Source organism: Peromyscus leucopus, chromosome 7 (genome assembly GCF_004664715.2).
Source record: "Peromyscus leucopus breed LL Stock chromosome 7, UCI_PerLeu_2.1, whole genome shotgun sequence".
NCBI classification, from domain to species: domain Eukaryota; kingdom Metazoa; phylum Chordata; class Mammalia; order Rodentia; family Cricetidae; genus Peromyscus; species Peromyscus leucopus.
The window spans coordinates 40,430,696-40,444,902 of NC_051069.1; the positions used below are offsets into that span (position 1 = coordinate 40,430,696).

The following is a 14,207-nucleotide window of genomic DNA, read 5'->3' on the forward strand; positions in this document are numbered from 1 at the left end:
TAAGAACCAGTGGAACAAGCAAGTGAAAGTATACAGCTCTTCTCAAATGAAGATACCTAAGAGCCAATGAAACAAGCGAATGAAAGTATACAGCTCTTCTCTGTTCAGCAGCAGGAAGGTTTCCTGAAATTTCCCTCTGTGACACAGTCCTCCTAGAGATCTGAAGCCTCTAACGCTCTTTCAGAAAAGTCAAATCCAGCTGAGTGCTATCCCTAATCCACATCTCTTCCATATACACAATATTCAGCCTTCAATCATAAAACAAAACATGAAAAGTCTAGTACTATAATATGTTATACACCTCAGCAATAAAGGAAATGAAACACAAAGAAGTGTACCTGCTTGCTCAAGATCATGAAGTTCCCTAACTTCCTAGTAGAAGGGTACTACTAGGTGTGGTGGTGTTGTGTTCCCCAAAATATTGTGCACCCTAATAAACTTGTCTGGGGTCAGAGACAGAACAGCCACTAGATACAAAGGCTAGAAAATGGTGGCACTCACACCTTTAATCCTAGCACTCCAGAGGTAGAAATCCCTCTAGATCTCTGTGAGTTCAAGGCCACATTGGAAACAGCCAGGCATGGTGACACACACCTTTAATCCCAGAAAGAGAGCCTTTAATCCCAGGGAGTGGTGGTAGAAAGCAGAAAGGTATATAAAGCAGGAGGACCAGAAACTAGAAGCATTCAGGCTTTTGAGCAGCACAGTTCAGTTGAGATTTATTCTGGATGAGGACTCAGAGGCATCCAGTCTGAGGAAACAGGACCAGCTGAAGAACTGGCGAGGTAAGGTAGCTGTGGCTTGTTCTGCTTCTCTGATCTTCCAGCATTCACCCCGATAACTGGCTTCAGGCTTGATTTTATTAATAAGAACTTTTAAGATTCATGCTACAACTAGGTACCCTAATTACGCTAACTAAAGCCTGTAATTCCATTCTATCATGCTTACCAATAATAGCTTTGTTTTTATTTTAAATCAAAGTCCTAAAAGACTTCTGGCCTGTTATATAATGCCAACCATTTAAACACTCTTCTCAATTTGGCTATAATCTCTAGACTACTATTTCTCTTCCTGATGTATATGAGATGTCTTCACAATGTTTATTACTTGCAAAAGAGGGCTCTCAACCTTGTAAAGACAAAAACAAAATAAAACCTACAAACAAAGTAAGTTTACCAAGAAATAATTTGCCTCATTGTAAGGGTATGCAAACAAATCACTCAAATACGTAATAGTCACAAAATGAAAAGTATATTTAGTAGTGGATTCTTGAACAGCTCTTCTGTAGTAAAAATTATCATTGTCGTTATAATGAGAATGGTCCCCATAAGCTCATATATTTGAATGCTTGTTCTGCAGTTGATAGAACTGTTTGGGAAGGATTGGGGGGTGTGGCCTTGTTGGAGGAAGTGTGTCACTGAGGGTGTGCTTTTAAGTTTCAAAAGTTCATACCATTCCCAGTTACTGACTGACTAGCTGTCTGTCTGTCTGTCTGTCTCTCTCTCTCTCTCTCCTCCCTCCCTCCCTCCACCCCCCATCCCTTTCCTAGTTATTGACTCAACATGTAAGCTCTTGGCTCCTGCTCCAGTGCTATGTTTGCCTGCCTGCTGCCATGTTTCCCACCATGACGGGTATGGACTCAACTACCCTTTGGAACTATGAGCTCCAAATTAAATGATGTCTTTTATGAGTTGTCTTCATTATGGTCTCTTCACAGCAACAGAAAAGTAACTAAGACATTATTATAGCTGAAATCTCAAAGACACAAGTATATTAAGCAAACAAAATACACTTTGTTTGGTGTCTTACAGTCAATAGACAAACAATCAAATGTTAGAAATCTCTGTTGCATTTCAAACTGTCAATTATTTGAAATAAAATATCCTGAGCTTTCATAAATCCCATAGCTCAAACCCATCTAAATAGGCTTTAAGATACAATTAGGAAAAGTAGCTCACTATGGCACATATCAATCATGCCTGGAAGACTTCCTTTTGGACAAGGCAGAGCTAGATTGGCAGGTGGAGAACTTCTCTATGTAGTGTGTAGAACATCAAGCTCTTTTTCTATTTGACTATCATTAAAAACAAATGAAGAATAGCTTCTGTTGCCCTGGGAAAACACAGCTTTTTCAAATAATCACAACCTGCCCCTTTACAGTTTCCATTTTCACATTAAGCTGCTGGTGACTTATCACATGAGCAAAGTATTTCATTTGATGCCAAGTGAGAATGCTGAAGCCAATAATAACCAAGACACTTGACAAAGAATTAAGTGGGAGCACTGCAATCTTCCAGATTTCAAAACTCAAAGTGAGTGAATCAAACAAGGTAGTGTTAGCAAGGCTACATAATTCCAGAAGGCAAAGCTACTTTACAAACTCATGGACATATATGACTCATAACATGGAGTATGTGGGGGCGAGGGAGAATTCCCTAACTGATACATGTTAGTATGGTGATTAAAAATATGTGTCAACTTGGCATCAAGTACTGATCAATAGAAAAGAATAAAAGATTTTACATGAACCAGTATCAAAATATCACAAATAATAAAATATCAACTATCACTTATCTCAATTCAGAATGTAGGAAATGTTTCAATTATACCTGTATACTGCCAAATTCCACGTTCTCATAATGAAAATGTGCACATTCAGCCATCTTTGGAAAGTGTCCCTTGGTGAAGGGTAACCTAAAATACATGAAAGTAAATATGAAACAAAGATACCTGACTACTCAAAATTAGTATAAATACCATGGATTTCAGAGCTCATGCAAGCAAAAATACTTAATAAGCACATGCATGTGAGCCACAAACATTCACACAACCTTTTCAGAAACACATGGAACCAGATGAATACTGCATTGAGTGTGTAGATAGGAACAAAAAATGAGACACTGAGTCTCTTAACCTTGCCCCAAGTCGATGGTCATAGAAAAGCCAGACCTTTGACAAACTAACCATAAACTGCCTGCTTCTATAGAGAAGCAGGATTCATAACACAAAGCACACCAGACTTTACCTGTGGATGTTGTCACAGCCCATCAGTCCGGGAGTGCTGGACCTGGGTACAGAATGAACATTTTATCCTTATCTTCCCTAGACTTACACTTGAAACTTATTTCCCTGTTTAGCCCTCCTTTACCAAGGGAGAAGCTGAATTTCCTATTAGAACTATGTGGGAAAAACTCAGGTATTCCATGTAACTTTCAACTCTAGGTATCTCTTTCAGGCTTCTTAAAGGCAAGCCTAGGATTCCATAATTCAACTGATAAAGCTGATTTTCCTTAATAAATGAGATTATGCATTAGAGGTACAGAGGCAGGTCTAGATGTTCCTGTTAGACAAATGAAACTTAATAGGCAACAATGTAGAAGGATGGAAAATAAAGTGTATTTTTAGGAAAGTGGGCTGTATAAAGACCTATTCAGTTCGTTGTTGACTTACAATGTAGGGCTTAACAGTATAAACTGTTACATGCACAGGAAGACCTAAATAAAACATTTCCAAGAAATAAAGAACTCGCTGCGAGCCCCTCCTGGCCATACTTACTTCTTCACATGCTTAACCTTCATACTCGCTGTGCTGCCACATGCTTTAAGAGTAAGATCTCCAGGGATCTCCGGGACATCTGCTCCTCTTGCCTTAGAAAATAAAGACAAAGGAAAGCAACGGTGATTCTGTTAGTAGTGAGACCTCTTTTATAAAAATAGGCTACAGATAAATTTTTACTATTTCTACTGAACCTATATTTAAAGGAACATTTTTTATTTAATAATTTTCCTTTAAATTGAAAACTTACTTGACTTTTATTAAATTTAAATACCTGAGTTTAGCACATGAGGGGATATAAAAATAAGAATTTTTATGTTTTGTCATAAAATTTTATAATCTGTTATTAGGATTCTCAGTACAAACTAAAATCTCTCCTATGGGTTATTGGAATTAAATAATCCTGGTTATATTACAAATACCAACAGAAGTTAAAAATGGCATTACAAGCAATGGAACAGCAGACATTCGTCACTTCAAACTCTGAAGGCGGTATTGGTACTGCCAGCATATCCCTCAGTACACCACAGTTGACAGAGAGGATTTTGAAATTTAGTGGTCTAATTAAAAACAACTAGGATCAAGAGGTTCATAGCAGTCTGAAAACAATAAAATTTAAGCCCAAGTATCCATCACATGTAAATTCATTCTTATAGCCTAGATCAGAACATTAATGCTTAATACAAGTTAATACTGAGAACAGAAAAACAGAACATGCCACCTGTTTCAGCAGTATAAGATACTCTCAAGGTGTGCTGAGGGGAGAGTCACCTTTCACAATCTAGGCAGCCCAGGCTGGACTCAGGCTCACAATCCTCCTGCCTCAGCTTCCTAGCTCAAGAATCACAACCTTAACTAGATTACTTTTTTTTCTTATAAAAACACTAGTCAATATAGTTTGGATTATGTTAAAAATGTTTCAACTACATGAGGTAACTGAGTAAACTTGTAAGAATGGATTCTTCATATATTACCATAAGCAGAACTAATTTTTCAATTTTTTTTTATCCTTAGCAATGTTAACTATTATTCAGACCTGCTATTTCATGGTCAATCTTCTTAGATGTTCCTTGATTCTTTTCAAGGTCTTCAAAGCAAGAAAGAATGTGTACTGTATTCTTTGTGTATTTTTTAATCGTGTGTGAGAGAGAGTGGATGTGTGTGAGGAAATACAGCTCGAACATCAGGCGTGATGTTATACTGCTTTTATCTCAGGTTTCAGCACAAGTGAAAAATGTACTGTCTGTGATCATTTTCCCGCCATTGCTGTCTACAGTGCTGTTACCTCCTGAATCCACCTTTTAATGTTTCTGGTCATCGTGAAGTATCTTTCTTTGCCACTTTCTTCTCCAGTCTACTATGGATAGAATAATAAAACTATGGAATCAATGAATATACTCAGCAAAGTAAAAATGCAAACTGCAGAGCCAATGTCTCTAAGCTAACAAAACAAACAAACCAACAAAACCCCTAAAACATCCTTCTAGAAGGATGATGCAATCATTTGGAGAACGTCACACAAAAGCTGGATGAGGAATAGTTTCACTGAGCACCAGGCTATCGGTCAAGTGTTGCAGAACTCGATTTGCAGTTCACTTGCTTTTGCAGTAACTTTTACTGGAATGTGGCCATGTTTGTTCAGAGTGGGGTAGACACTGTGGCCACAGGTCTAAAATTATATACCAGATAGCCCTTTAAGAAAGAGTTTGCTGAGCAGGCAGTAGTGGTACACGACTTTAATCCCAGCACTTGGGAGGCAGAGGCAGGATCTCTGTGAGTTCGAGGTCAGCCTGGTCTATAAAGTGAGATCCAGGACAGTCAGGGCTGTTACACAGAGAAACTCTGTTTCGAAAAACCAACACCACCCCCTCCAAGAAAAAGAAAGAAAAAGTTTGCCAACTTGTCTAGTAGGTGATTCCCCCATTTTCCTTTTTTAAATGCCTTTATTTTGATATTTTACCATTGGAATAACTGATGGAAGTTGACAACTGGAAGGATATACCTGGGATCATAAAATAACTTTCTAAATACTAAGCCCAATAGTACAAGAGATTTATAAAATGGTTGAGTGGGTCCAGATGACAATTGGGAAATAGATTTTTTACTCTATTCTTAGAAATATGATGAATGGCCAATGGTGGTTTGGGTAAGAATGGCCCCCAAAGGCTCATATATTTTTATGCTCAGTCACCAGGGAGTAGAACTCTTTGATAGGATTAGAAGGATTAGGAAGTATGGCCTTGTTGAAGGAAGTATGTCACGGGGGGCCCAAATTTTTTTAAAAAACAAAAATAAGGACAGGTTTCTGTTTACTTGGAGCCTCCCTTAATCTGCCCCAAAGGTCAACTACCTCGAGCCAGCTGCATCTAGTTCCTGTTCAATTTGAACAGCCTGCATCAGCTCAAAGACCTGCCATTCAAACTGTCATACAAAATCTTCTGCTGTTCTTCCATTTTGCTCTTCTCTCTGCCCCCTGAGAGACAGCCTCAGCAATTTAATGCCCAATAACCCTTTCTTCCTACCCATGCAATGGTCTGGGTAAGTGATGTCACTGAGCCCTTGCTTACATTTGGTGCTGAGACCCAGGAAAGCCTCTGTTTACCCAGTAACAACCCTTCTGTTTACCTGGCGAAAGTCCTTCTGTTTAGAACAATGTCATCAGTACTGCCATTTTAGGGGGACAGGAGGAGGGTTGAACTATAGACCTAACAACTTGTATTCATGATGTAGGACAAACTTTAAAAGGCCAGCTTAAAACAATATAACAAAAGGCTGAGACATGGCTTCAATGAGGACAGCACTAAAAACAAGGTCTGACAGCAGTAAGGATGAGAAACATGCTAGATGCAAATAAGCAGCACAGAAACAGAAAGGATCATGTGGGATTCTATCATATACACAAAAGAATGCAGGTACAAAAAGTACATCCATGTTGCAGGATTTCATGTACAAGAGGAACAGATACAACTGTCAGAAAAAGTTGACAGAGGCATCCAAGAGGTTTCTGAATTTTATATAACAGTCTATGTTCAAATCTTGATCTTGTTCATACATGAAAAAAATAAGTAATTTCATCAATACATACACATACAATTTGTTGGGGAGGGGAGGGCAGGAGGGAAGGTGCACACCTTTAAGCAGAAGCAGGTGGATTTCTGGGAGTTCCAGACCATCCTGACCTAAAGAGCTAGTTCTAGAACTGTCAAGCCTACACAAAGAAACTCTGTCTCAAAAAACAAAACAAACAAAACTTGTTACCTCTACATATGTAAATTAGGCTTTCATTAAAAGGTAAATAAAAAATAAATGATGAAAGGGCAGACAAGAGCATAATAGAAAAATTGTAGGCCAGTCACAAAATAGCAAAACAAATTCATTTTATTAATAAAAATGCATAACTAAATTGACTTTGCTTCAGAAGTACAAGAGTGATATAATATTTTTAAATCTATGCATTGTCTTTCATTCTTAATTATAATTAAAATGAGCCGGGCGGTGGTGGCGCAAGCCTTTAATGCCAGCACTTGGGAGGCAGAGGCAGGTGGATCTCTGTGAGTTTGAGGCCAGCCTAGTCTCCAAAGTGAGTTCCAGGAAAGGCGAAAAGCTACACAGAGAAACCCTGTCTCGAAAAACCAAAAAAAAAAAAAAAAAAAAAAAAAAATAGGGAAAACATTAGAGTACAGACTTGATATACACAACTGATCAGCTAAAACTCAACAAGTTCTTATGATGAGTGTGTCTGGCAGTGATTATGGCTGAGGTTTGTCGACCAAAGACACTCATCTCTGCCCTCTCACAGCTTACCAAAACAGAGCTGACTTCCTTTCTGCCGTTTTCATCTTACATTGGCAAGAGTAAAACTGTCCATGCAAGGGAATAATCATGACTCTAAAGCAATCAGGAAGATTCCACCCTACTGCTGTGAAATAGTCTTCACCAGGCTACCTTAAAAACAGTAAATATGAATATGCATGTGTGTTTTGCTTAAAAAATAGAAGAGTAAGCAAAAGCTAATTTGAATGTTTACCAATGGAGAAGACAGAAAAAGGGAAAGAGACAGATTGTCCCTATTTTGAGATTTTGAGGCCACATAAATGACTTAAATATCAGTAAAAATAAATTAAAATGGGAAAAAGCAGCACTCTCTAAAAATAGAGAATGAAATAAAACAAATGATCCTAATTATATGTGAGTGGCTAAGCCCAGAGAGAGATTACTTCAAGGAGCAATAAAGCAAAACAATATATCCCTACAAGGATATTTCCTACAAGTGAAACAAATTGTTTTCTATAAAACTGACATTCTTATTTTGAAACTATTAAAGATAGAAGATGGGGGCTGGAGAGATGGCTCAGCAGTTAAGAACCACTGGCTGTTATTCCAGAGGTCCTGAGTTCAATTCCCAGCAACCACAAGGTGGCTCACAACCATCTGTAACGATGTAACGAGATCTGGTGCCCTCTTCTGGCCTGCAAGCATGCATGTAGGCAGAATACTGCATACATAATAAATAAATAAATAAATAAATAAATAAATAAATAAATAAATAAATAAATCTTTTTTTAAAAAAAAAAAAGATAAAAGATGGGCCAGTGAGGTGGCTCAGCAGGTCAAAGTCCTGACTGCACAAGCCTGACCCGCTGAGTTCACTCCCTAGAATCCAGGGTGGAAGGAGAGAACCAGCTCCTGAAAATTGTCCTGGCACCTCCATATGCAGGCCCTGGCACCTCCATATGCATGCCATGGCACATACATATGCATCACACACACGCATACACACAGCAACAATAAATAAAATTAAATTTTGAAATAGAAATGGAAGAGTAGAGCAAACAAGCAACGACTAGAGTCACTAAAGAACTAAGGTCTTCAGTGTAAGAAACAAATATAAAACAGGAATCTGAGTGGAAATCTGCAGTCATTTCTGCTACGGACATGACAATGGTGTGCATATGTTTACACACAGCTCTGATGTCGGGCTGACAAACGTGAAGGCACAAAGAACCTGGGTCACGGCCAGGCTGTCCTAGAGTCCTAGAACCAACCGAAGTCCTCTGTGAAGGACCTGCTGACGAGGGGTTGAAATGAGTTCTATGTGAACACAGCTGGCCTGAGCACCGCTAAATACTGAATGTAAAGTAAGTGTCGATTGCCGCATGAAAATGTGTACCAGGAAGGAGGCGGCTGTTGTCACAGGGCCTTCACTCTTTCTGAGCACTTTCATGAAAGGTATGTAAAAACATATGCCATGTTTATCAAACGTACAGACAGAAGACAACTGAAAGGGAAAGTGGCACTAAATGCTAAAGGTGAACAATTTCAGTGAGCTGCAAAGGCAAACTGAGAATCAAATTTAAAGCCCTAAATTCATGTTCAAAGTTCTACTGTATAAGCATGGGGTGGGGAGCTGCTTTGTTTGACAAGAGCGCATGTAACAAGAACTGAGGCCAAAGTCTACCCAAAGCTTAATATAAGCCAAAAGGATTTCCTTCCAGTAAAACGCCAGTAGTCTTTAGAAATACGTATCTACAACAAGGCAAGCATTTGCTGCTCTACAGTCTGAGCCAATAAAACAATAAGGAACAACTGACCCATCCGACTGAAACATATTTTGATTTGGAAAACCTGAAAAGACAGGAAGACATGTTTTGTCCTGTCTGTTTTTACTGCTCCCTAGCCCCCCTAAAAATACCATCACCACACTGGTGCAGATGACAGAAGAGTAGTTCAAGTAAGCAATTTTGGTGACCACAGATGCAAGTAAAGTGGTTGGCAATGTTGCATGGTTAGCTGCAGCATCATTCAGCAGTAATGCAATGTACTACATTCTGAAACAGACAGGAAAGCCAGCTACTTCTACAGTTACTGCCCAAGTACAACCTCGAGTCGTCTGCATACCTCTGGGAGTGAAGCTTCTTGAAAATGCAGGAAACTCCATGTTGACATGTATCAGAACACTAACAAAGATTACAGACTTTAAAATTTTTATTCTTTGAGAATTTTATACATGAACACAATGCTTTTTTTAAAATCATATCTAACCCCCTTAGTCCCTCCAAACTTTTGAACAAAGACAAAGGAGAAACATGTAGTACGTGCAATGTGCAGAACTGAAAGAAATCTGACCCAGCTGCCCCACTGCCACAAAGAAACTGAGGCCAAGAAATAACAGCAATTTGCAGTGTTAGTCACAGTATTTTAATTAAAATGGCAAGTAATTTGTGGATCTACATACCCTTTAGTCAGAAATTCTCTATTTTTTTTTTTTTAGAAATTCTCTATTTTAAGAAGAAAAAGAAAAAGAAAAACTCATCATAAAGTTATTCACTAAAGTAAAAAATATGAAACAAATTTAGGACCCTATTAACTAAAGGACTATATTCTACTTTATGGGATATTATATAATCATTAAATATGTTTAATACTTTTTAAATTCTTTTTTATGATTAGAGATTTACTCTTATTATCTTGAATTATGTGTATATATATATATGTCTGTGCCTATGTGGGGGTATGTGCAGGTGAATACAGCACCCTAGGAGGCCAGAGGCCTAGGATCCCCAGAAACTGGAATTATAGACAGTTGTGAGCCACCGTCTGGTGCTGGGAGTCAAACTTGGGTCCTCTGGAAGAGCACTGCTGAGCCATCTGGCCCCCAGTAGTGTTTTTGTGTTAACAATAGCAATATACAGACTACATAAATTACCCTAAGCCACTGATTTCATGAATATTGACAGATTCAAAATTTCTGCACTATCTCCGTTTTCATCAACTAAGATTAACACATATGGTAAATACATTATGATGTATAAAAGCCACAGAAAACACCTAACACCGCTGTAGGTAAATTCTAAAACAAGCCCTCTGCCTACTCATTACTTCATGTATCTGGGTCCTTCAGTGAAGTGACTCTGCAGTTGAAATTAAAGGCTCAGGTCAGTCCGTCTTAAAAACACCAGTGTACCTGGGACAGCAATCCCAAAGCAGATTTTCTCAAGCTGGTAACAGAAAAGAAAGTCAAAGAAGACTACTGCTAGCTTTGAAGGCTGAAAGGGACATGTAAAAGTAATTCAGGTCACTTAAAAGAGCAGAGATAGGATCATCTCTGACAGCCAGGAAGGAAACATGGACCTCGGACCTAGGACCACAAGGAACTACCTTCTGCCCACCACCTGGATGAGGCAGGAAGCTGACTGCTCCACAGCATCTCCGGAAGAGAGCTCAGTGCAGTGGGTACTGCTTTCTGTGTTACGAGACCCAAAGCAGAAAACATTCCACCTGCCCAACATCCAGAACGAGAAATAATAAATGCCTACTATTTTCAGGCCCTAAGCTTGTGATAAAACTATCTGAAAATAAGTTTAAAAATCTGGTCACATGTTGCCATGTTCCACTTTTACTCTCTTAAGATTCAGTGTTTTACATCAGCTTTATTTCTTGTATTTAGCACTTGAAGGAAAGCACAGCCACTTTAAACTAATGTCACAAATATTATTTCTAGATAATGATTTTTTAAAAAATTCTGCCTAAAATAGAGTGATAAAGGGGAAAATCCTTTACATCTTGAGCTGCTGAAAACAGTCAACAAAATTATGACAGTTGTCTCTGTGACAGAGCTGTGCCCATCTAACCAGCCATGGGGACTATGCTGGCTAATTCTGTGTCAACCTGAACAAGCTGAAGTCATCGGAGATAAGGAACCCTGAGTGGGAAAATGCCTCCCCATAAGATTGGGCTGCAGGCAAGCCGTAGATCATTTTCCTAATTAGTGATGAATGGGGAAGGCTCAGCCCATTGTGGGTGGTGCCATCCCTGGGCTGATGGTCCTGGGTTCCATAAGAAAGGAGACTGAGCAAGCCAGGATGAGCAAACAGTACCCCTCCATGGCCTCTGCATCAGCTCCTGGATCTTGGTTCCTGCCCTGCTTGAGTTCCTGTCCTGACTTCCTTTGGTGATGAACTGTTAATTGGAACTGTGAGTGAAATAAACCCTCTCCTCTCCAAGTTGCTTTTGGTCATGATGTTTCATCACAGGAATAGTAATCCTAACTAAGACAGGGGCACATGCCTTACTGTGTTCCCAGGATTTAGGAAGCTGAGCCACAAGGATCATAAGATAGAGAGCCTGTAGTGATTTGAATGAGTAATAACCCCATACACTCAGGCATTTAAACATGTGGCCCCAAATTGATGGATCAGTTTAGGGAGGCTGTAGAACCTTTTGGGGACTGAGCACTGCTAGAGGAAATAGGTCACTTAGGGCAGGCATGTCCCACCTCTATATCACTCTCAGTTTCCGACTTGAATGTGTATGGAAGCCCAAATTACTCAGGGTCAGAGAATCTGAGCTTGCTTTACTCAGCAGGGCTGCCTAATGGATGATTTGGTCACGAAAGTGTTTACCAGGTGTTTGGAAGGGTCTACACTTGGCTGCACGGTGTGCTTTGATCTTGCAAGGGGGAGGTCTTTTGCCTCTCTCCTTGGCATGTTATAAAATTCCCTTTTGAATAAAGGACTAGGCGACTGGGTATTGATCAGGGCCCTCCCGAAGCTATCCTGTGTTTCTATCCTTCTTCTCATGGGCTAGGTCTCTCTTTCTATCTGATATTTCCCCATTCCTCTCTCCTCTACCTAAGAACCCTTGAAAAGGTGGGAGCAGGTCAGAGCTGGACTCCCCACAGACCCCCAGAGGTGATAAAATGTGATCAGCCAACTTCCTGTTCTAGCGGCCTGCCACCATGCCTTCCTTGTCATTATGGACTCACTCTCCAGAACCATAAAGAATTATGGTGTTTAATCACAGCAACAAAGTAACTAACTCACTGTCCCAAAAAGAAAAAAAATCCCCCCCAAAAAATCCCATAAAGTACTACATGTATCTATATAATCGACTAGGTGAATGAGATTTTAATATAAATTTTATGCTATCAAGAAAAGACAACAGGAACCTATGTAAGGTATCTCTGAAATGATATGTGTTTAAAGATGCCTTTGAAAATATTGTCCCATTTCTGACAAAGGAACAAGACATAATAAGGAAAAAATCTAATAATCATTCCAACACCTTAGAAAAATAAACATATTAAACCTAGAGTATAAGTGACACCATCATTAAAATGATGCACCTTTAAAGGATAAATATGTCACAAAAAGATTAATTTGGAACCTTTCTGAATATTTTCAGAACTTGGACACAAAATATACATATTTTAAAAAATAACACAACAATAACAATTTTCTTCACTTATTTAAGAGACTTCATAATTTTATATCCTCCAGGAAAATTACCCCCATATAGTCTAAAGGAAACAAACAGACTTTAAGTCTGAGTACCATGAGTTCATGTGAAAGTCTCAAAAAAAAACCCAGTCACAATTACATAAAAGACACACACTAAATCTCTGAATGTTGCCTATAGTTCTCTCCTAAAAGTCTGTTTAGCATTACTGAGCTGCATCACATTTGATAACAACTAGCATACTTACCATCAAGAACTAACAAGTTCATTAACAAGAAAATCTAGCCGGACAGTATTACAGACCTTTAATCCCAGCATTTAGAAAGGAGAGGCAGGAGGATCTCTGAGTTTGAGGTCAGACTGGTGTACACAGTGAGTTCCAGGATAGAGAAGCTGTCAGAAAGACCCTGCTCAGACAAGAAGGGATGAGGGGAGGGAGGAGGGAGGGAGGGAGGGAGAAGGAGGAAGGAGGAGAGGGAGGGAAGACCTGGGAATCTGTGAGATAAATAATGGTAACAGGTATTTTAATTTTTTAATGTCTGGACACCACAGACTGGGCCCAGCAACACACGAGCCAATTAAGTTACCTAGCATTATAAACAGACAAGTACTGAAAACCAGAAACAGGAATCAAAGAAGGCTGCAAGCAGATTTAAGTCCCTGCATGATTTCTAAGCCACACAAACAGCCGTGAGTAAAATATTTGCTGCTTCAGTTCGGCTATCTATTTCTGACAAACAAAAAGATGAGAAGACCAGAGCAAAACAGTAACCATGATAACCAGAAACGTTGGTGAAACAAGCTGCTTTGCCTTAAGAGCTGCCTTAAGGTTCACTTCTACTAGAAACATCTCAGAGAACCAATTAACAGCAGGGGAAATTATTCAAAGGCAACGTTTAAAACAATTTGGAAAAATTATTAGCAAGCACCATTAAGATAATTATCACAACTCCTCTGCTAGGCAACAGCTGGTTAATCAACCTAAATTAGCACATTTACATATTAGCAAACTTATGCTTTTCTATAACTGAGCTTCATCTTCTCCATCTCTTTTATATCACTCCACTGCCATAGTTGTTTAAAGTAATTCTGCCTCTTCAGTTTATACTTGGCCCAATAATACATATAACTTTATCACGCATTTTATAAAATGTTGTAGGAAAATGTAAGAACAATATACTATCACCTTTACAGGTACTTTATCTGGGTGGAGATGTGTGCACACAAGTATGTGGGGGGACTATAGTGCTCTCACCTGTGTGTGCATATATGTGGGGGCCAAAGGTTAAGCTGAGGTGACATCTGAAATTGCTCTCCACTTTTTTTTTTTTTTTTTTTTTTTTTTTTTTTTCGAGACAGGGTTCTCTGTGTAGCTTTGCGCTTTCTGGAACTCACTTGTACCAGGCTGCTCGAAC

General features: G+C 39.1%; 1 protein-coding gene across 1 annotated transcript in view; it reads right to left on the reverse strand.

Moving 5' to 3' along the window:
* Arhgap32 (Rho GTPase activating protein 32) overlaps positions 1–14,207 on the reverse strand; it is a 234,977-nt gene that overhangs the window by 118,434 nt on the left and 102,336 nt on the right. Inside the window, 3 exon segments of the mRNA XM_028879075.2 lie at positions 2,610–2,694; positions 3,026–3,067; positions 3,556–3,647. Coding sequence (XP_028734908.1) covers positions 2,610–2,694; positions 3,026–3,067; positions 3,556–3,647 — 219 coding nt within the window.